We start from the raw sequence: 21,088 nt of genomic DNA, 5'->3' as shown, positions 1-21,088 counted from the left end.
TAGGCACCGACATATTGCGTTTAGGTCACTGACTTGGGACAATTTTGTCAAAGTAGGCAGGAAAAGAGAATATCTTTGCCGTTTTTGGGGAGCTGCGGTACCAAAGGGGACCGGCGCCCCCTGACGCAGCAGCAGCTGCATCCTCCATTTTTAATGTTGCCCGCACTGATAGAATCAATGCATCCATGCATCCACTGTGACCGTTTACAGGGGCTGGTGGGAAGAGAGGGGAACCCAGGGTTTCCCAGGGAGGAGCCCACATCCACCCCAAAAGACCTCCAGGGGAGAGGGGGACTCGAGGACGCACTGCTCCAGGCAGGTCAACGCACCTTTGGAATGGGGGTGCTGGGGGCCAAGAGGCACGCTGTGACTCAGGCCGGAACCAGGTCTTATGCGCCCTCGCGAGACGTTTAACTCGAAGGCCAGCCCCTGTCCAGTGAAGCTATGTTGCAGCTGACCTAGCACAGAGCTGTGGCCTGCGCACGCTCGCCGGACTGGGGAGACCGTAAGGATCTAGAATATCCAGTCCATCTCCCAGTCCAGCAGTTGATTATAGCTCTCACAGGAACCGGAAATAATAAAAGAGGAAAAAAAATCCAATTTAGAAGGAAAAAAATGCTAGGACCAGAGATCCCAGCAAGGAACTAGGTCCTTACTCCTGACTAGGCAGAAAAAAACCGAATGCCTATAGCAGAGTGTGGGAGTATATCCCCTGGGACTGCCCCCATAGGCATGGTAAACCCAATGGTTAAGAAGATTATGGTGCTGTGCCTGTCAATGAACGAAAGAAAAACTTAGATAAACTTATTTACATTTATAGTTTGAATAAAGATCTTTGTTCACCTGAATAGCATAAGCAGCAGAATCCTGAGCACGGACATTATCAGCATAAGCCAAAAATGCTCTGGTTAACTCTAAGAGCAGCTCATAAGCAAAATTTGGATCTTCAACCCCAGTCTAAAACAAAAAAAAAAAAAAAAAGAGGTTTAACATTAAGCCTGCAATCTCAAAATATATACAATTATAGACCAAATCAACAAATTTTTGTTTTGTTTTCAATAGATTCAGGAAGAGTAGATATTGCACTCAAATAATTACTGCTATTAGTGACCCCTTTGGGGAGATTTCACTTCACTTCCTGTCCTAGTGACACCCTGTGACTGCAAACAATATATTAGGGTCACCATGACAGGAAGCATAAACATTCAACAATTGCTGTCCGGGGGCAATGTATTCTTTTCAGACTGGTTAAAAAAATCAGCATTTTTTTTTGCTAGACAATTACCCCCAAACATTATACATTTTATAAAAATAGAGGCCCTGGAGAATAAAATGGTGGCTGTTGGCTTTTATGTAACACAATATCTGTGCAGCCATTTACCAAAACACAAACTTTCAAGAAGAAATATACTAAAATGTATTTTATTCCACATGAACACAATATATAACGCCCACTTTTTTTTTGGTAATATATAAAAGATAATGTTGCATTAAGTAAATACAAAGTTGGGGATGGAAACAGTTTCCCCAAAACAGTCTCCAAGTAAATAGATACCAAACATGTCAAGACTCAAAAAGAGTGCACCAGAGAAATGGCAAAAAACAAAAATTCTTTAGCTGACACTTTAAAAGCCTTATAAGTGTAGAATTGTTTGATGTCCCAAGAGCTATTGCTCTCACTCTGACATTTGTGTTGTGGTGCAATCTCTGGTAACATGTTCGTGCTGGACCCACGCCATGTTTGTTTGTATGCATTGGGAAGGCAGGAATGCTTCTTTTGATTATATTTATTCAATTTTTTTTAAGTTTAAATGTATTGCTAATTACAAGGGAACTAAACTAACTAGTTTCCATGTGATAGTTTTCATCGGGCCCTCTTTATAGAGACATAAGGGCTCTATTAGACACATAATGCCCCCCTTGCACTCCAAAGCAAGTATTCAAGCACAGATCGTACTGTAACCACCAGGGAATGAGAGCTTTGAACCTGGAAGTGATGAAATCATAGTTGCTTCCGGATTCATTTGTCACATAGGCGATTGATATGGACATCTGCCAGCTGTAAAAAATGACAAGATCATGGTTGCAGCTGCAGTCAGCATTTAATAAGCCTACAGGGGCTCAAACTTTTCCCTATTTTACGATAAAATAAATGTTTTGGGTATGTTTTGGGATTTTTTTTGCAGTCAGCGCTCCACTAAAGAGAATAAGCATGTAAAAATATTAAATGTAGTACTAAAATAAACATAGAATATGCATTTGCTGAAAATACTCTATATGTTTCTCTTAATCTGGGATTATGCCCCAAGACAAGTAAAAGATATAGTGTCAACAGATTTCCATTTAAGCCAAAATCTAGGCTCAACAAAATGGCAGAATGTGATTTTTCTTGAATTGATCTTACTTGTTTGTACCTTTTAAGATTGTGTAAAAATCCAGCAAAAAAACTCTTGCATTTTGCCCTGAAAAAATGCTTGGTCATTACTGGTGTCTCTCTTACAAGGTGACTGGTCTTTATTTTTGCCCCTCGCCCCATATATTTCTACAGTCAGCTCGTAGTGGAGGACTGGTCAGAATCCGTCCATAAACTTCTTTGATCGGCACAATGTGTCAGAAAGGCTATGTACAGTTATAAAAAGCCTACATTTCCAAAAGAAAACTGTGTCTTTGGAAGCTGGTTGTGCAACAAATATAATCTCATTGGTTGTCTTTACCAGAAGGCTTGGGAGATAGACATTCCGGAAAAAGCAGCCTATCAACAGATTTGCCTGAACTCGGACCCTTCCCGTTAGCCAAAAGTGAAAGAGGCTACCTGGGTGGGGTCTAAAAACAAGCTCAGATTATCTACATAATACATAAACCTTTGTTTTTTTTACACAGCACTATTAGTTCCATGGTTTTCACATTTGCGCCCAATGTTATTTATTGTAAATGCATAAAACATTCACCACGCATGCCTAGTACTTTCAAGTTGTCATCCAACTTAATCACAGTTAACAAAATTGGGTTTTCTAAGATACATCACTTACAACAAAGGTAGAGCCTTTGCCTTGTGCATCACTAGTTGAAAAATCCAGTCTTCCAGGATCAATTGCACCTAGTTGTCCAAGGCATTCACCACACAGTAGTCTTGCCTGTGGGCTGGCATCCTGGCACCCAATTAACAGTACAGTTACCAGCTGTGAAACAACTGGCTCCACAGTTTCACTGTCTGTTGCATACTGCAATAGTTTTTCCTGAAAGAAAAGTATTAAGACACAAAAATCAGCCGTGAGCTTGAGCAACATTAAAACTATAATTCAATAGTTGACAACAATGCTAGTGTATATGATCGCTTTGTTCTAATAAATGTATGCAAGCTTGGTAAACACAAAACACATTTGATAGGCCAAACTCCATCAACCGACTCTATCCCTCTAGTATTATCACACAGGATTTATGTAGCATCAGGGGTTTGCTCAGCAAATTACAAAATAAAGGGAGACAGAATAGTTACATTGAAATTTCATACAAGAAGACTAAGAGGGCCCCATTCATGGGAGTTTACAATCCAAGAGGAAGGGAGAAGTGGTACAGAATTGATAACTGAGGGATGAGCTGATGAAGAAGGTAGAGAAGTACAGGATTTCAGGTGGCGGCAGGATAGATTTCACTGAACAGATGATTTCTCAGGGATCACTCTTAAAAGGCAAACAGAATCAATATTTATTAAAAAAAAAAAAAAAAAGCTGTTCTAAGTACTACAAAATGACAATGTTCTTCTATGTTTATGCTATATAAGATAATGCATGCAGACTCTATAGGTCCCCTAAATAACGGCAAATGAGAGGTATCTTCAGATGCATGACTCTCTTCTGTGCCACTGTTGCAATGACTTATGGAAATTTAGTCAAAAAATTAAGTCCTGCTAGATCACTTCAGGTTGGCCCATTTTACAGGTATAACTGTAAATCATTAAAAATAAGTACCTATACTGTTAAATATCCACTAAAACATGGTTTCACCCTGCTCTGCACATGCTCAGTTGCTCTCCATTTTTAGGCACTTGCTGAGTTTGTAGAGGCCAATCTGCGGACAGCCTTAAAGCAGAATTAAACACTCCTATGCTTTTCAGCCAAGGACGCTGCTTCGGGTTAAACTGCAACTGTCCTGCACATGACTCCAGCCATTTGATGGTTTGACAGTTTGGTTGAGGACACAGGCAAATGTGACAGTTAGCAATTCCAGCATTCCTGGAAAGTAACTTTTTAGGAACCGTTAAATTAATGGGTTTAGTTTCACTTTATGATTTACTGCAGTTTGGGGGCTCTGGGCTTCAGCAAAAAGAAAGCTTCCAGAAAGAAGTTGTTATGGGTAAAGTTCTGCTTTACATTTCTGTGGCTCTACAGCTTACACTCACCCCTAGAGTAAACAAGACTATAAAGCAAATGAATCACAGGTCTGCATACAGCTTATTTCACTGGATCCAAGAAAGCAGGCTTGTACATTCTGCATCCCAATGAAGCACTATCCTCAGACTTTCTATTAATGTTAAGCTCCTTTCAGTACATTTTAATCAAATGCACCATTTATGCGTTTTATTAAACCTTTAGACATCTTAAAAATTCTCTTCAAAAAGTATACTAATTTACATGGTTAGCATGTATTCTACTGCTTAAAACTACATTTGCCAAAGCCTTCAATGAAACTTATAAACAGTGTCAGTGTAGGTCTGCTTGAGCTTCTGCTAACCACTGCAAAATGATGGGGCTCCAGTGACCCACTGACACTTGGGAACAACAGGGAACAACAGGTTGTAGAAAATCAAAGAAAATATTATGTTAGAAGAGTCTCGCAGGAAAAAGATTTGTTTTTTGTAAAATTTGAAAGGATACCTTTAGTGAACAAAAAACAGGATACCTGGTTTTTATAAAGTGTCTCCTTTAAGCTGGTGAGAGCATGAATACGGACATCAACATTTTCATGCTGAATGGCTTTTATTGATAACTGCAATGCTGTCTGAAGGTCTGTGCTTTTGGTTGTCTCCTGGAGTAAAACAAAAATCCACATAACATACCCATCATATCTTTCTTATATTACCAAAGACTTACATTTAATTTATTTATAATAAAAAAAATTTCACTGTCAACAAATAAATAATTTTCATGGTTCACGGAACCCCTGCTAAATCAATTAATTAGTGGTCAGTAAAAAAAATGCCCCCTCCCTTACAGTGATAGTGGGAAGATATCCCTCCCTTACTTGTGGTGGTCAAAATGCCACACAGACAGCTAAAAATATTATAGGGCTCATGCAGTTGCACTGCCAAATGGCATGGACCCCAAAACTGTGCAGGCACCATCAAATGGTAAATTAGCCACAGCTCAAGAAACCCATTGCAACCTCTGAAGGAAATAAAGTTTCAAAGTGGTTGTCGTGTCACCACTATTACAGCATTCTTTGTCCCTCTTAATGGTCAAGTACAATGATCAATATAAAAAGGGCCAACCACCACTTGATTTAAAGTACAGCAGCAACTTAGAGGATAATGAGGGACAACCTAAAGACCTTGATGCTGGAACTATGAAGATGTGGATATTCCACAACTACCCTTAAATTTTTGCACAAGCTGTGACTACATATTCAAATTTAGAACTTACTTTTCTGTATTCCTGAAGAACTTTCTGGATTTGCTTCAGCTCTGGGTGATTTGGAAGAAAATATATTTCATGAAGAAAATCTTGGACAGCAGCTCTAAAAAAAATCAAATAATAATATTATAAAAGCTATTCCACAAAACTGTGGTGTGATAAAAACACTTTTGCATAACTAAAGTACCTCATGCATACAAAACATATTTATGTACTTAAAGGGGTTGTTGTAAAATCAGAAGGTTTTTTATCCTTAATGCATTCTATGCATTAAGGAGTAAAAGCTTTCTGTGTGCAGCAGCCCCCCTAATATTTACCTGAGCCCCCTCTCTATCCAGCAATGACCACGAGTGATGAATGACCTTAGCCGTCCGGAACTCTCTCTCCTGTCATTGGCTCCTGCTGCTGTCAATCAAACTCAGTTAGCCAAACAGGAGTGGAGGTGGGGCTTAACAGCAGCTCCATGCCTGAATGGATACACAGAGCTGTAGCTTGGCTCAGATGCTCCTACAGCAAGCTTGCTGTGGGGGAACTCAACAGGAGGGAGAGGCCAGGAGCTCCAGCCAGGGACCCCAGAAGGAGGAGGATCTAGGCTGCCCCTGTGCAAAACTACTACACTAATTTAAAGCAGGAGTAAATCACACTTTAACAAAAAAAAAAAAAAGAAAAAAAACAAGCCTGCAAGACAATGACATAATGTGCTAGTATGCATCACATACTAGCACATTACGAAATACCCTAGAACGAAGCCCTACAGTGGCGAACTGTCATCACTTCCGTGTCTCCCGCACATGCACGCTGGAGTCACAGCCACAGCATGGAGCTCTGAAGGGACTGGTATGCCATCTCATCAGAAGGCATGTGCCGGTGACATCGCCGGCTGCATGCAGTATGCATATCTACTAAACAGTGCACATTATTCACTGCCTCATTATATGCTTACCTGTAGATACAAGTGAAAAACATATACATTTTTGTGTACACGTTAAAACTTCAACTGCCTTAAAGTCCACCAAATGTCTGGTTAAAACATTACAGAATTTTTTTAAAGTGGTAATAAAGTCTCTTCATCAACTCTTCCAATATAAATAGGTCTGTTTTAACCTACCTGTTCTCTACAATGAGATAATAGAACACATCAACTGTTTCCTTTGGTTGGATGTGTAGCAGAGGCAGTAAAGCAACTATGACATGGCTGAGAAGGGGGCCAAGGTATGCTTGATCCAGACATCGAACAAACAAGTCCCAAGCTCTAAAATTATACAACACAGAAAGGACTAAGCTGTTTAACTATGCCTTTGATTTAAGAATATATAACAAGAATATCATCATTTGCAAAGTACCTGCAACAAAGTTCCGGAAATTCCTCTTTATAACGAAGGCCAGTCCTTAAAGTTGTCATCATCTTCACTCGTACAGAGCTGATATGTTTAGGGCCCAATAGTTTCATCAGAGAAACCAAACTGTTCAGAGCCTAATAAGTAATATATGCGGACTTTAAAAAGCAGCCACACACAGTTTATCTTACCAAGAGTAACAAATGATAAAAGGTCTGCCCATACTTTGTAGAACTGAGCACAAAAAAAGGATCCACTTCAGAGGTGATCCTTTTAAAAATACCAATGTACAATATAGGCTTCTTAAGTCTATAAGAAGTAATTTGGGGCTTGTAGTTGACACCTACATAGCCCAATTATCACAAATGATGCTTAGATCTGTCTAGCCACTTGTAAATGCCATGTACAGCCCACAAACTGCAAAAAAATTGCTTTGCCAACATTAAATGAGAAGGTGAGGCAATAACGCCATAGATCTATCATTTGCTGTATTAAACTAGCATCACTTAGTTTTCTTTCCACTTGAAAAGCTAAATGCCAAACTAATAGTGAGGGTTTGCCATATTGTGAGAAAAAGAAATAAATACTGGTAAGCAGGTATTTCTAAAATGTACAGTAAAATAAACAGTATGTGTGGAAGCTCCATCTTGTGAACTGTATAAGCATGTTTATAGAGTCAACAATCATTGAGTGAAAAATTACCATCTTTTTGTCTTCAATGCCAATACTGGAACTCAGCAAGTGCATATTAAAGAACGCAAGAATTCCTAATAGTTTGGGTTGCAGGTAATCAGCCTACAGGGTAAGAAAAAAAAATCTGTGAAATGTGAGAAATATACAGCTGAAGCCTTAAGTCTTTTACCACTACTGTACAGTATATGCTTACCATTATTTCTGGCTTAGTGATGTTTCTGGGTCCTTGGTAAGGATCGTCATTGGATGCAAAGGATGCCAAAATAGACAGTCCATTGAAGACCTGCTGATAGTGCTCACCAAGCCGCAGCAGCAGCTCATTGTGCAGACCCTGGTAATCCTGTCTCAGTAAACTGCCCAGTTCAATCTCTGTTTCATTCTGTTCTCAAGAAACAAACACAAACAAACTTGTATAAAAATAGAAATATAAATGGCTTTCTGCTGTGCTGACAATCTACAAGATATAGTAACCTGAGCTGGACAGACACAAAACATGAAAGCATGACATGTATTGCACTGTAAATTGGCTTCCACTTTATTGCAAGGAAATTACATTTAAATTCCTATATTTATCAGTTATAATCATAATTGTCCTGTAAAACTTACCGTGTATCTATCACAGTATTGGATATGGTTATGTATTGTAAAGAGACCTTTGTACTGATATCTAGTGGTAATTCAGTACAACTGCAACTTGTAATGCTTGTAAAATGAAACAATCCAAATGACCTATGTGTCCAAGTTAGTTGATTAGGTTCTTAGCTAGACCCCTCCCTTCTTTATGTTTCTCAGTTAGTTTTCCAGCCTTCCCAGTGGATGCATGGTGTAGGAAATTATGGCCTATTTACATTTTGATATGATTGGTGGACAACCATGTATGCTTTTTGACAAGCAAAACTACACTGGATTAAACCAATCTTTCAACTGTGGTGCCTTCAGACTTCTTCAAGGGTGCAAAATTACTAAAAATTTCCCAAAGATTTTATACAAGTCAGCAGGTGGATCAAATCTGCCTTTTAGTTACACAAACCACAGGTTTTCATTGTGCACCATTACAACTTTCCAGCCTCTGGCTTCCTAACAACCAATTACGTCTTTGGATGACAAGGAGGATGTCAGGCGTCTGTACAGCATCCTTGTTTGCCCCTCATAGATTGCTCCTTGCATATTATTAGCGAGTGATAATTGTTGGGTGTCCTAAGTGTGAAAGTGTTACTGTACTAGGTAAAACTATTAGTTTAGTTTTTTTACATTTTAGAATGAGGTGCCTCAAGATTGTGCAGAATTTTAAAGGGTGCATTGACTGAAAAAATGTTGAGAAACACTGGATTAACTGCCATATTATGTGCGAGAGTTGAGTTGTCTTTGGAGAGCGCCTAATCAGCAGGTGATCATATTGGCTGGACAGACTGATGTCTAACAGAGGTATGTCAATGCATAAAGCATTGCTTGAAACAGATTATTATTTAAAGCGTAACTCCACTTTTGTTGAGAAAAAAAAACATTCCCCTCTGGGTGATCTATGTACATTACAAGGATTATAACAACCTTTGTTGCAGAATCCTACCTTTTGTTAATCTGAAGAAATCCCTGTTTGTTCCTCTGTGCTGAGTGGGTCTAATGGGAGTGGTTTCATAATTATAAGTCAGCTGTGCAGCTGCAGAGCACCAATGAGGAAATCTGCTGGGCCTGCATCCCTTCAGATGTGTTCCTATTGGGAGTATCTCACTAAAAATGACATTTTTGTTGCAGGGGATTCCATTAATCCGAGTTGTATCTTAGGCAGAATTCTGGGAAAATTGGTGAGCCAATCACACAAGCAGGAAATAATGTTTCTAGGGTGTGTTCAGTACACATTTTGTGTACAAGACAACTGCAGGTAACCATATTGCATTGTAATTTCAGAAAATTACAGCGGCTGCAGATTGAAAAGGAAAAAGTTTTTTTTTAAAAAAAATAAATAAATAATGTAATTACAATATGACTTGTGTCCCAATTGTATATGCTATATTTTTTTTCTTTATTTGACTACCCCCCCCCCCCCCCACACACACACACACACACACACACAAAAGTGGAGTTACCCTTTAAATAGCTCCTCATTTTAAAAACAGGCTGGAGCATTTCTTTAGCGCATAGTTACATGTATTTAAACATAAAGAAAGGCATATGAAGTCCAAATGACCATATTCCTGTGAAAGGAAATTTAAATGTGTTACTGCAGGAGCCTGCCTGTTATCAGTGGATCAGAGGTGCAATGTCAAGCTCCTGCAGACAAGCCCTCCAGGTTCCAGCCCGTACTTCTGTACGGGTTGTCTGTTTGCAAGCTGCAGGGCTTGTGAATGAACTACGATTAAGCTCATCATTCCTCACGCAGTTATTTGACAACTACAAGCTGTCTGCTGTAAGAGCAAAGTAAACTAACATCTTGACCAGATACTGAGTGGAGCACTGGCTCCTGAAGGAGGACAAAGATGGCAGCCCTATGCCCTGATTGAGGTGAAAAGATGAAACCACCTTAGGTGAAAAGACCTTGGACCAAAGAACAACCTTATCTTTGTGAACTACCAGGAAGGACTCCATGCAAGATAAGGTAGACACCACCAACACTCTGCTGGAAGAAGTGATGGCAAAAAGAAAAAATCACCTTGCAAGGTTGGCAACAGATAAATCCCCAATGGGTTCAAAGGGTAGAGTCGGCATCTGCTCCAAATTTGGGTCACACGTAGCCACAGGAGAATGTCTGGGAGGAATAATATGAGATACCCCTGTAAGAAGGCCTTCACATTCGAGAGCATGATTCCAAAGGCCATTGAAAAAACAATAGCCAAGGCTGAAATTTGTCCATTAATTGTACTCAGAGGCAACTGCTGATCCAGTCCTTAATGAAGAAAAGTCAGGATATGTCCCACAGACTACTAGAAAGGGCTTGCCTTTTTCGGTTCACACCAGGCAAAAACTGAATTTTTGTAAGAACTTACCGTAAAATTCCTTTCTCTGAGTCCTCTGACAGTCGCTGCCCACTCATACAGTTATCACTTATGGGTATTGACTTCTTATCCACAGGAGCAAGCTAGGCATAAGATTTGTTAAAACACAAAACAATTTGCATAGACACACCTATAGGGGGCTGTCCCTCTGGTCCAATACCCCCCCCCCCTACTAGCAGCATTCCCAAATCAGTTTGGTAGAAGCAGTAAATAGTCCAAAACCCAAAAAAGAGGGGCGGGGGCGGCGAGTGTCAGAGGACTCAGAGAAAGGAATTTTACGGTAAGTTCTTACAAAAATTCAGTTTTCTCTTACGTCTTCTGACAGTTGCCACCCACTCATACAGTCATCACTTATGGGATGTCCCAAAGCAGTGTAGACATGAGGGGTGGGAAGCGCAACCGTCACAAAGGCAACGCAGCACCCAGATCAGAGAAAGGAACTTTATCTGGACCAGAAAGGTAAAAAACGCTGGGTAACAGAAAAGCTCAACAGGAGCGAACAAAACCCAGAAAGCAAATCAACAAAGGGGAAACAAACCCCAACAGGTGGGGACAGACTAACATCATGTCCCCCTCAAGGCACTGCCGCACATAGAACTTTGCGGCCAAAGGAGGCATCTGACGATGCCAAAACATCAAGTTTGTAAAATTTTTAAAAAGTGTACACGGACGACCAAGTCGCTGCCTTGCACACCTGGGCCACCGATGCTTGGTGTCGGAAAGCCCAGGACGCACTCACCGCTCTGGTAGAGTGCGCCTTGACAGGGAAGGGCGGCACCCGTTCCCTAATTGAATAGGCCTGTATTATCGTCTGTCTGATCCATTTCGAAATGGTTGCCGCAAACGCAGCCATACCCTTCCGAGGGCCCTCGGGAAGGACAAAAAGAGAATCCGTCTTTCTGAAGGATTCAGTAGACGACCGGTACACCCTGATCGCCCGGACCACATCCAAGGAATGCAAGGCAAACTCCTTAAGATGTTTAGGATTCGCACACAGCGAAGGCAAGGCAATGTCCTCGTTAAGATGAAAATCAGATACCACCTTAGGAAGGAAAGATTGGCGAGGTCGCAAGACCACCTTATCCCTATGAACAACCAGGTAAGGGGAACGGCAGGACAGGGCCGCCAACTCCGACACTCTGCGAGCAGATGTGATTGCCACCAGAAAGGCAACCTTCCGTGACAGCATAGGCAGAGGAATCTCCCTGATGTTCTCAAATGGAGGACGTTGCAAAACGGACAGGACCAAATTCAGGTCCCAAGGAGGTAAAAGGCGCTCTCCTAGGGGGAGCCAGATGACGAACCCCTTGAATAAAGGTGTGTATCAAAGAGTTTGACGCCAATGGGCGCTGGAAAAGGATTGCCAGCGCAGACAACTGACCCTTAATAGTGGTTAGCGTAAGACGCTGGTCCACACCAGATTGCAGGAAGGCTAACACCCTCGCCACCGAAAAGGAGCGAGGATGGAAAGCCTGCGATTCACACCAGGCAAAATAAGCCTTCCAAGTACGGTAATATATCTTACCGGACGAGGCCTTCCTAGGGTAGGAATGACCGCCGATGAGAGACCTCTGTCTCTCAAGACCTGGCTTTCAACAGCCACGCCGTTAAAGCCAGCGACTGTAAAGCAGGATGGAAAATCGGCCCCTGAGACAGCAGATCGTCTCGTAACGGGAGCCGCCAGGGAGGCTCGACGACCAGTCGCATGATGTCCGCGTACCAAGACCGGCGCGGCCAGTCCGGGGCCACCAGAATCACCAACTTCGGTTCCGAGACCAACCTTCGAAGGAACCTGAACAACTGAATGGGGGGGGGGGGTTGGGGGGGGGAGGCATAAATCAGATGATACCGATTCCAAGGCACCACCAGCGCATCCGAGGCGTCTGCCAGAGGATTGCGCGTTCTTGCCACGAACCTTCCCACCTTGTTGTTTAGACGAGACGCGAACAGATCCACATTCGGGGACCCCCAACGCGCACACAGCATCTGAAACACCTCCGGGTGTAAGGACCATTTCCCCCTGGTCCAGGGTCTGGCGGCTCAGATAATCGGCCTGCCAGTTCTCCATACCTGGAATGTGAACTGCCGAAAATGCCAGGACCTGCGCCTTGACCCAAGACAGAATCTTGGTCACTTCCTGGGCCGCCCGGGCACTCCTGGTGCCCCCTTGGCGATTGATGTAAGCCACCGCAGTTGCGTTGTCCGTCTGCACACGCACAGGGCGACTCTGAAGATGATCCGACCAACAGAGCAAGTATAGTCTGATCGCTCGCAGTTCCAAGATATTTATCGGAAGGGAGGACTCCTCCTCCGACCAAGTGCCCGGGGCAGACAGAGTGCCCAGAACGCCACCCCAGCCCGACAGGCTAGCGTCCGTGGTGATCACTGTCCACAACAACAAACCAGAGGTACCTCTGATGACCCTCGAATATGGGGATGTTTTCCTTTCTGGGCACTGTGCACAGATTTGAGTAAAACCCCCAAAATCTGTCCCGATGAGGCATCCTGAACCACCCGTTGAAGATCTTGTAAACGATCTGGGGTCAAATGAAGATTTGAGGGAAAGAACCTGTCCGCTGGACGCAATCTTGTACCCTGACCGAATGAGTTCCTGAACCCACCTTTCCTGAATCCGGGACATCCAAGGTTCGGGAAAACCGCGCAGACATCCCCCCACCCCTGAAACGGGTGAGTGCATCCCTTCGGGTCAAGGCGGACTGGGCCGCCGTGCCAGCGTGGGCAGCTTTTGACTTGCCCGCCCAAGGCTTCTTCTGGCCACCAGCGCCCTTGAAGGCACGAAAGGACCCCTGATTAGGTTTAAAGGAAGGGCCCCGCTTACCGCAGAAAAACTTACCCTTGGGTGCTTGAGGCAGCAGAGTGCTTTTGCCTCCAGTGACCCCCTTAACCAACTCGTCCAGGGAGTCCCCAAAAAGGCGATTCCCTGCATAAGGGATGTCAGACACCGTCTTCCTGGACGTCTGGTCAGCCGACCAGCTCTTTAGCCATACCATACGACGGATTATCACTGCGACAGCAGATAGTCGCAAAACTAACGGGGCCTCATCCAAGGCCGCGTCACACAGGTATAAAACAGCCTGAATAATTTGGTCCACCATCTCTAAAGTAGCAGGAGGGGCGGAATCAGCCACCAGGGTGAGTCTGAGCACCTTGGCCCACTCTACCACAGCCTGAGAGACCATTACGGAGGCGAACATGGGTTTCATCAAAGAACCTGCCACCATATAGGAATGGCGAGTAAGAGACTCCACCCGTCTATCCGTAGGGTCCCTAAATACCGGAGAATCCTCCGTGGGCATTAGAGTGGCCTTGTTCAACCTGGACACCGTGTGATCCACCTTAGGGGCCATGGTCCAGCGCGAATCCGTTGGAGACGCAAAGGGATAACGGTACTGAAACTGCTTTGGTACCATAAAATTGCGCTTCAAATTGTGCCATTGTTAACTCACCGTTTCGTGAAACTCAGCGGTACAGGGAAACACCTGTGCCACTTTCTGGGTCCTGCGGGGCCCAAAAGAAGACCGCTTACCCGGCGGGTGGGGTTCATCCTCTAAATGTAGTGTATCCTTAGCAGAACTAATAAGCGCAGACATAGCCGCGCGTTCTCTGGCCATCCCGGGAGGGCAGTCGTCCCCCTCCTCTTCGGACTGAGAGGACTACGACCCCTCAGGGGGTACACTGTCCATGTCAACCATATCTAGCTCAGAATCAGAAGAATGAGAAAGCCTGGCCCTTTTCTTAGAAGCCCGCTCAGACATCAACAGATCCACTTTAGATGCTAAAGTCGCAAGTGCAGCAGTAAGGGAGCCCATCGCAGAAGATTCAGGCGTACCTGAACCCTCCACCAGAGCTGGGGGGAATTTGCTGTCCTGGGACTCCATAAAAAAATTTTGGCGCTGGCCCTTTAAATCTGCGATAGCGGCGAATCTAGCCTGAGTTACCAAACAGTGAGGAATATAACTGACAGCAAAGGTAATATCCCCTGAAAAACAGCAGAAAAGCCCCCCACAAGTGCAGCTGTACAATACACGCTAGCAGCATTATCTGAGGAGAAAGGAAATTATGTCACACCGCTAGAGGCCAAAATAGGACTTGAGCCAAGGAGAAATGGTTGCCAATGTAAATCTATCGGGAGGCTCCGGGAAAATGGCCGCCGAGCACATGAATAAATACATTGCCCACACTAAAGATGGTGCCCAAAAGGGCGCGAATACACTACAGGGAAAATGGCTGCCAAATGCCCATACTGAAGCCAAAACAGCCTGCCCACACCCAAAATGGAGGCCCCGCGATTTTTGCATTGCGGCGGCCCCCACAAGCATGCCTGCACCCCCAAACGTACACAAAACATTACTGAGGGGTTCAGGGACCCCCACAAACCCCCCACAGCGCAGCCTGACCGCAATATAGCGCCCCCGCAGGGACCGGGAGGGACAAGCGGGGCCCAGACATACAGACATGAGGGATAACACAGACTCCAAGTAGACTGCCATCCCCTCGACAGAGGCCCTACATACACCCCCAGACATACAATGTCACAGAGGGGGTAGCATGGTACTTACCGATCCAGCGAAGGCGTGGGTGCCTCTCTGCAACGGGAAGCCTCCCACCCCTGACGGTGGGGGTGAAGTCAGCCAAACAGGATTCTAGCAACACGCGGCGTACCGCAGTTGAGACATCCTAGCGAAGTGGCCACTTCGCAGGCTTTATCCCTGAGGTCAGGGACATTTCGTTTGCGAGGCCAGGGCGTACGGATAGCCTTCTAAACGCTCAATGGCGGGCTGGGATTCTGTAAGGCTCTAGTACAACCAGTCCGATTCACAGCTCCGCAAACGCTGTAGTCTCCTGAAGTCTGACTAAGCACAGGAACAAATAAAAAGCTATCAGTGTAAAGAAAACACTTAGCAGAAATAAAAATGAAGAAAACAGAAGAAAAGGCTGAGACTGTAGCCCCAGCTAAGGGAAGCCTGTCTACCCTGACTAGGCAAAAGACAAACTGATTTGGGAATGCTGCTAGTAGGGAGGTATTGGACCAGAGGGACAGCCCCCTATAGGTGTGTCTATGCAAATTGTTTTGTGTTTTAACAAATCTTATGCCTAGCTTGCTCCTGTGGACCCTGAGACAATAGATTTGGACAATATCGCAAGGTTCACAGTACATTCAATAGAAGTCTAAATACTTTCATATTCTTCTTAGCCAAACTGGGGCACAAGAATCACTGGAATCCCTTTGTAATCGAGCCAACTGATCAGACCAGGGCGGAGCTTCAGAGGAGGAAAGGCATATATCAGTGATAACTGCTCTAGTCGATACCAACATAGATTTATGAAAGATCGTTCTTGCCAGACCAACCTTTTATCATTCTACAAGGGGGTGAGCCATTATTATTTGGAAAGAGGAAGGGCTGTGGAAGAAGTTTGTCCAGATTTTGCTACGGTGTTTGATACATTATTCCACAAATGCTTAAAGTGGAACTTTACCCATAAAAATTTGATAAAAAATAATGTTCTTAGCAAGGAACATAGATTCCACATGAATAATTATGCCACAAAAATGAGCGTGTGCTGTAATTTGCCTCCGGCATTGCTCCTGCTTCTTCTTGCTGGAGACTGCTGTTTTGCTGATCCCCAGAACCTCAGCAGTAAATCATAAAGCATAACTATCCTGGAATGCTGGAAATGCAAACTGTCACATTTAATTGTGTCCTCAACCAAACTGGTAACTGATTACATGTAGAGCACCATGGAAGTTGCAGTTCAAACATAAGCAGCTTTCATGGCTTTAACCACTTTAGCCCCAGCCCTATTTCGGACACTTTTTGTTCACAAGTTAAAACCAGTATTTTTTCCTAGAAAACTACTTAGAACCCCCAAACATTATATATATTTTTTTAGCAAAGACTCTGGAGAATAAAATGTCGGTCATTGCAAAATTTTTTGTCACGCGGTATTTGCGCAGCGGTCTTTAAAACGCCATTTTTTTGGAAAAAATTTGAAAAATCACATTTCACTGCATTTAAAAAATACTAAACAGTAAAGTTAGCCCATTTTTTTTGTATATTGTGAAAGATGATGTCACGCCGAGTAAATAGATACCAAACATGTTACGGTTTAAAATTGCGCCCCCCCGTGGGATGGCGACAAACTACGGTCAATAGAGATCTCAATCTGCGACGCTTTAAATTTATTTAACGGTTACCAGTTTAGAGTTAGAGTGTAGCTCTTTTTTTTTAATTATTGCCCACGCTCTGGCGATCGCGGCGATACCTCACATGTGTGGTTTGAACAGCGATTTCATTTGCGGCTCGACTTGCGTATACGTTTTTTTTTGTGCGCGAGCTAACGGTGACGGGGACGGCTACATTTTTTTTTTTTTTTTTTCCTATTTATTTTTTCTTTTTTTTTAAACTTTATTACAGGTTTTTAAAAAAAAAAAAAATCTGATCACTTTTATTGCTGTCACAAGCAATGTAAACATCCCTGGTGACAGCAATATGTCGTGACAGGTACTCTTTATGGAGGGATCGAGGGTCTAAAAGACCCTAGACCCCTCCACTACACTTCCCTGTATGCAAAACGCCGAAAACGGCATTTTTGCATACAGCCGTTTTTCAAATCTGCCGCCTTTTGCAGCACAGTAACCCGGACGTGACGTCATGGACGCCGCCTCCGGGTTACGTCATCGGAGACCCGATCGATGCCGTTTCCGGCATTCATCGGGACTCCATCCAGCCGGCGGACGTGCCGGCTGGGTGCTCGGGGCTCCCGGTGGGACGGAAGCCCCGAGCAAAGCCGCGGAAGGCGGCGGGAGGGGGGGGACGTCCCCTCCCGCCCCCCCGGGTAACGATCGAGCGGCTCCCGAGCCGCATCGATCGTTACCGACGGAAAGCCGACCGTCGGCTTCAAACAACGGTACCGGGATGATGCCTCTAGCTAGAGGCATCATCCCGGTATAACCCCGCAAAGTCTGATGACGTAGAGGTTACGTGACTGGTAGTAAAGTGGTTAAAGGACAGGAAAGTTTAATTCCACTTTAAGGCTGTCAGCTGACTGGCCTCTATAAAAACTCAGCAATGCCTAAAAATGGAGAGCAACTGAGCATAGGGAGCAGGGTAATGGGCCATACACACTACACAATTTTCTTTCGATTTTTTCCTTTAGATTTACCAAAACCATATAATACGAGGTCAAATCTAAACACTTTCAATTTGTATGCAATCAGTCAGGCCCTTGCACTACATAGTTGAAGGTGAATCTAAGGGTCCTTTCACACGGCCGCTCCGCTGCTTTCCGTGTGTCCGCAAATCATCCTATTTTTTTGCGGATGATTTGCGGACATCAATGTAAGTGAATGGCACTGCGGATGTCAGCGGAATACCATCCGCTGACATCCGATTTTCCTCCTTTCAGTTCTGTTCCGTTTTTTGGAACGGAACAGAACCCCATTTTTCCATCCGTGTAAAAAACGGAAAGGAAGGAAAATCGGATGTCAGCGGTGTCATCCGCTGACATCCGCAGTGCCATATACTTACATTAGGTCCGCATATCATCCACAAACGGATGGGATGATATGCGGGCACATGGAGCGGATGACAGACATGTCATCCGCTCCGTGGAAAAAAAAAAGTCCCGCAGCAGACCTTTCACACGGAGCGGCCGTGTGAAAGGAGCCTAAAGGAAATCTGACAACAAGTTGTATAGTGTGTATCCAGCTTAAGATAGTGTATCACTGGATAGCAGTAAAGGCACTTGTTTTTAATGTTTTACATAGCTACACCTGCAAAAGGGGCCAGCCAAGAGTGATCTAGCAGGACTTCCATTTTCTGACTAAAGTTCCACTTTAATTTACATGTTAATGATACTGTATTACTGTATGTACATGGATAGAAAACAGATTGCAGTAGCAAGTCCAGAGGGTGGTGATTAATGGTATATTTTATGAATGATTTAGGGTTGTGAATGGTGTACCCCAGGGCTCTCTCCTGGTGCCAATTCTGTTTAATTTGTTCATAAAACATAGAGGTTGGAATAAATAGTTCAATCTTAGTGCTTGATGAGGATACAAAGCTAAGCAGAACCATAACTTCACAACAGGATATAGCAACTTTACAAGAAGAGCTAGTTACAATAGAGGGGTGGACAGCTAGATAGCAGATGAGGTTTAATATTGATAAATGTAAAGTAATACTAAAAAAAAAAAAAAAAAAAAGACATGCAAGTCACTTGCTAGTGGGAGAACCTCTGGGGGAATCGAGGACAGAAAACAATCTAAGGGTCATTGTAGATCATGGACTAAGCAGTAGCATGCAATGCCAAGCTACACCTAGCAAGGCTAGCACACTATTAGCATACATTAAAAAGGGTATTTACTCAAGAGGTAAAACTATAATTCTAGCACTTTACAAAAAAGTGGTTCACTCACATATTGGGTATTCAGTACAACAGTTTTGGTCCCCAATCCTCAGGAAAGATGTCCTCGAATTGGAGTGTCCAGAAAAGGGCAAAAAAAAAAAAATCTCTTTTGGAATAATTTCCCTAATTTTTAGGGTGGAACATGTAATATGTTCCAGCATCTGCAGCTTCTCCCCATGCTCCCCCCTCACCTGTGGCAGCAAGCCAAGGATCTTCTCCTTGCACTTACTGTCGCTATTTGAACACAGTGCGGCCATGCGGATGGAGCTCAGCTTCCTGTGAATGAATGCCTACAAGTACCATCAGCCATTGCAGCTGATGGCTTGCAGTTTTCAAAAATCTGCAAAGGTGCTGGTTAGCATCCTCGTAGTCCATTGATCTTACTGCTATCATGTAACTGTCTGCCTGCACAAGGTACCAGCAGACAGCTACCCTGAGAGTCTGCAGGAGCATAAGATTGCACACATGCTCTGCTGATCAAGGGTGCAATGCTCTGCAGGCTCCTTTGTAAGTTCTTACAAAAATCCAATTTTCTCTATCGTCCTCTGACAGATGCAGCTCTCAATGCTTCTTCACTATTGGGACGTCCCAAAGCAGTGTAGGCATGAGGGGTGGGAAGAACGCAACCAACTGTTAACGTACACCCAAGGCTAAAACGTAGCCAACCGGGTGACACAAAAAAGCTCAACCCAAAACAACAGGAGCTTACCCCAACACAAAAATTCACCCCCGCAAAGAGAAAACCAAGTCTCTTTGTCAAACAGCAGCCTGCAAAACCTTGCGGCCAAAGGCAGCATCCGAGGATGCCAACAAATCAACTTTGTAGAATTTGGTATAAGTGTGAACAGACGACCAGGTTGCCGCTTTACACACCGGAGCAACTGAAGCCTGATGGCGAAAAGCCCAAGAGGCACTCAGCGCTCTCGTAGAATGCGCCCTCACAGGAAATGGAGGAACCTGACACTTCAAAGAATAGGCCTGAACTATGGTCTGCCTGACACATTTTAATATGGTTGCAGCAGACACAGCTGAACCCTTCCAAGATCCCTCAGGAAGGACAAACAAAGAATCAGATGTCTGAAAAGACTCCGTGGCTGACAGGTAAACCCCGATCGCTGAACCACATCTAGCGAATGCAAGGCAAATATCTTGGGATGCTTGGGCTTAGCACCGAGTGAAGGCAAAACAGTATCTTCGTTGAGGTGGAAGGCAGACACCCCCTTAGGGAGAAAGGATTGGTTCGGGCATAGAACAACCTTATCCCTATGAACGACCAAATAAGGCGAATGGCAGGACAGAGCCGCTAACTCAGACACTCTGCGGGCAGAAGTGATAGTCACCAGAAAGGCAACCTTCTGGGACAACAAAGGCAGAGAAATATCCCTAATATTTTCAAAAGGGAGGCCGTTGAACATACAGAACCAAGTTCAGATCCCAGGGAGGCAAATGGGATCTTCTTGGCGGAGCCAGATGGCGCACCCCTTGAATAAAGATGCGGATCAAAGAATTAGTCGCCAAGGGGCGTTGAAAGTAAATGGCTAAGGCTAACACCTGACTCTTAATCGTGCCTAAAGCCAAGCGTTGCTCAAAACCTTTCTGTAATAAGGCTAAGACCCTCGCCACCGAAAAAGAGCGAGGATGCAACTTCTGCAATTCACACCAGGCAATATACATCTTCCAAGTGCCATGATAAATCTTCCTGGAAGTCGCTTTCCTAGCTCTCAACAAGGTAGGAATCACAGAATCAGAGAGACCACTGTCCCTCAACACCTGGCCTTTAACAGCCACGCCATTAAAGCCAGCGACCGTAATGCAGGATGGAAGATCTGCCCTTGAGACAGCAGATCCTCTCGCAGAGGCAAACGCAAAGGAGGCTCAATGACCATCTTTACTAGGTCTGCGTACCAAGACCAGCGAGGCCAGTTTGGGGCCACCAGAATCACCTTTTCCACTGCCACCCTGCAGAGGAACCGTGACAAGAGCTGAATCGGAGGAAAGGCATAAATTA

At 44.1% G+C, this 21,088-nt stretch overlaps 1 protein-coding gene across 1 annotated transcript in view; it reads right to left on the bottom strand.

The window, feature by feature from the left end:
• The window catches only part of ATR (ATR checkpoint kinase), a 345,838-nt gene that overhangs the window by 217,767 nt on the left and 106,983 nt on the right, over window positions 1-21,088 (bottom strand). Inside the window, exons 16-23 of the mRNA XM_082249535.1 lie at window positions 7,854-8,039; window positions 7,670-7,762; window positions 6,974-7,104; window positions 6,739-6,882; window positions 5,640-5,733; window positions 4,900-5,025; window positions 3,030-3,236; window positions 844-957 (exon numbers count right to left, since the gene is read on the bottom strand). Coding sequence (XP_082105661.1) covers window positions 844-957; window positions 3,030-3,236; window positions 4,900-5,025; window positions 5,640-5,733; window positions 6,739-6,882; window positions 6,974-7,104; window positions 7,670-7,762; window positions 7,854-8,039 — 1,095 coding nt within the window. The remainder of the gene's footprint in view (window positions 1-843; window positions 958-3,029; window positions 3,237-4,899; window positions 5,026-5,639; window positions 5,734-6,738; window positions 6,883-6,973; window positions 7,105-7,669; window positions 7,763-7,853; window positions 8,040-21,088) is intronic.

The sequence above is a fragment of the Pelophylax lessonae genome (assembly GCF_965119305.1).
Source record: "Pelophylax lessonae genome assembly, chromosome: 3".
Lineage (NCBI taxonomy): Eukaryota > Metazoa > Chordata > Amphibia > Anura > Ranidae > Pelophylax > Pelophylax lessonae.
The sequence above is the reverse complement of the archived record's forward strand: the minus strand, read 5'-3'. Positions and strand labels throughout refer to the sequence as shown.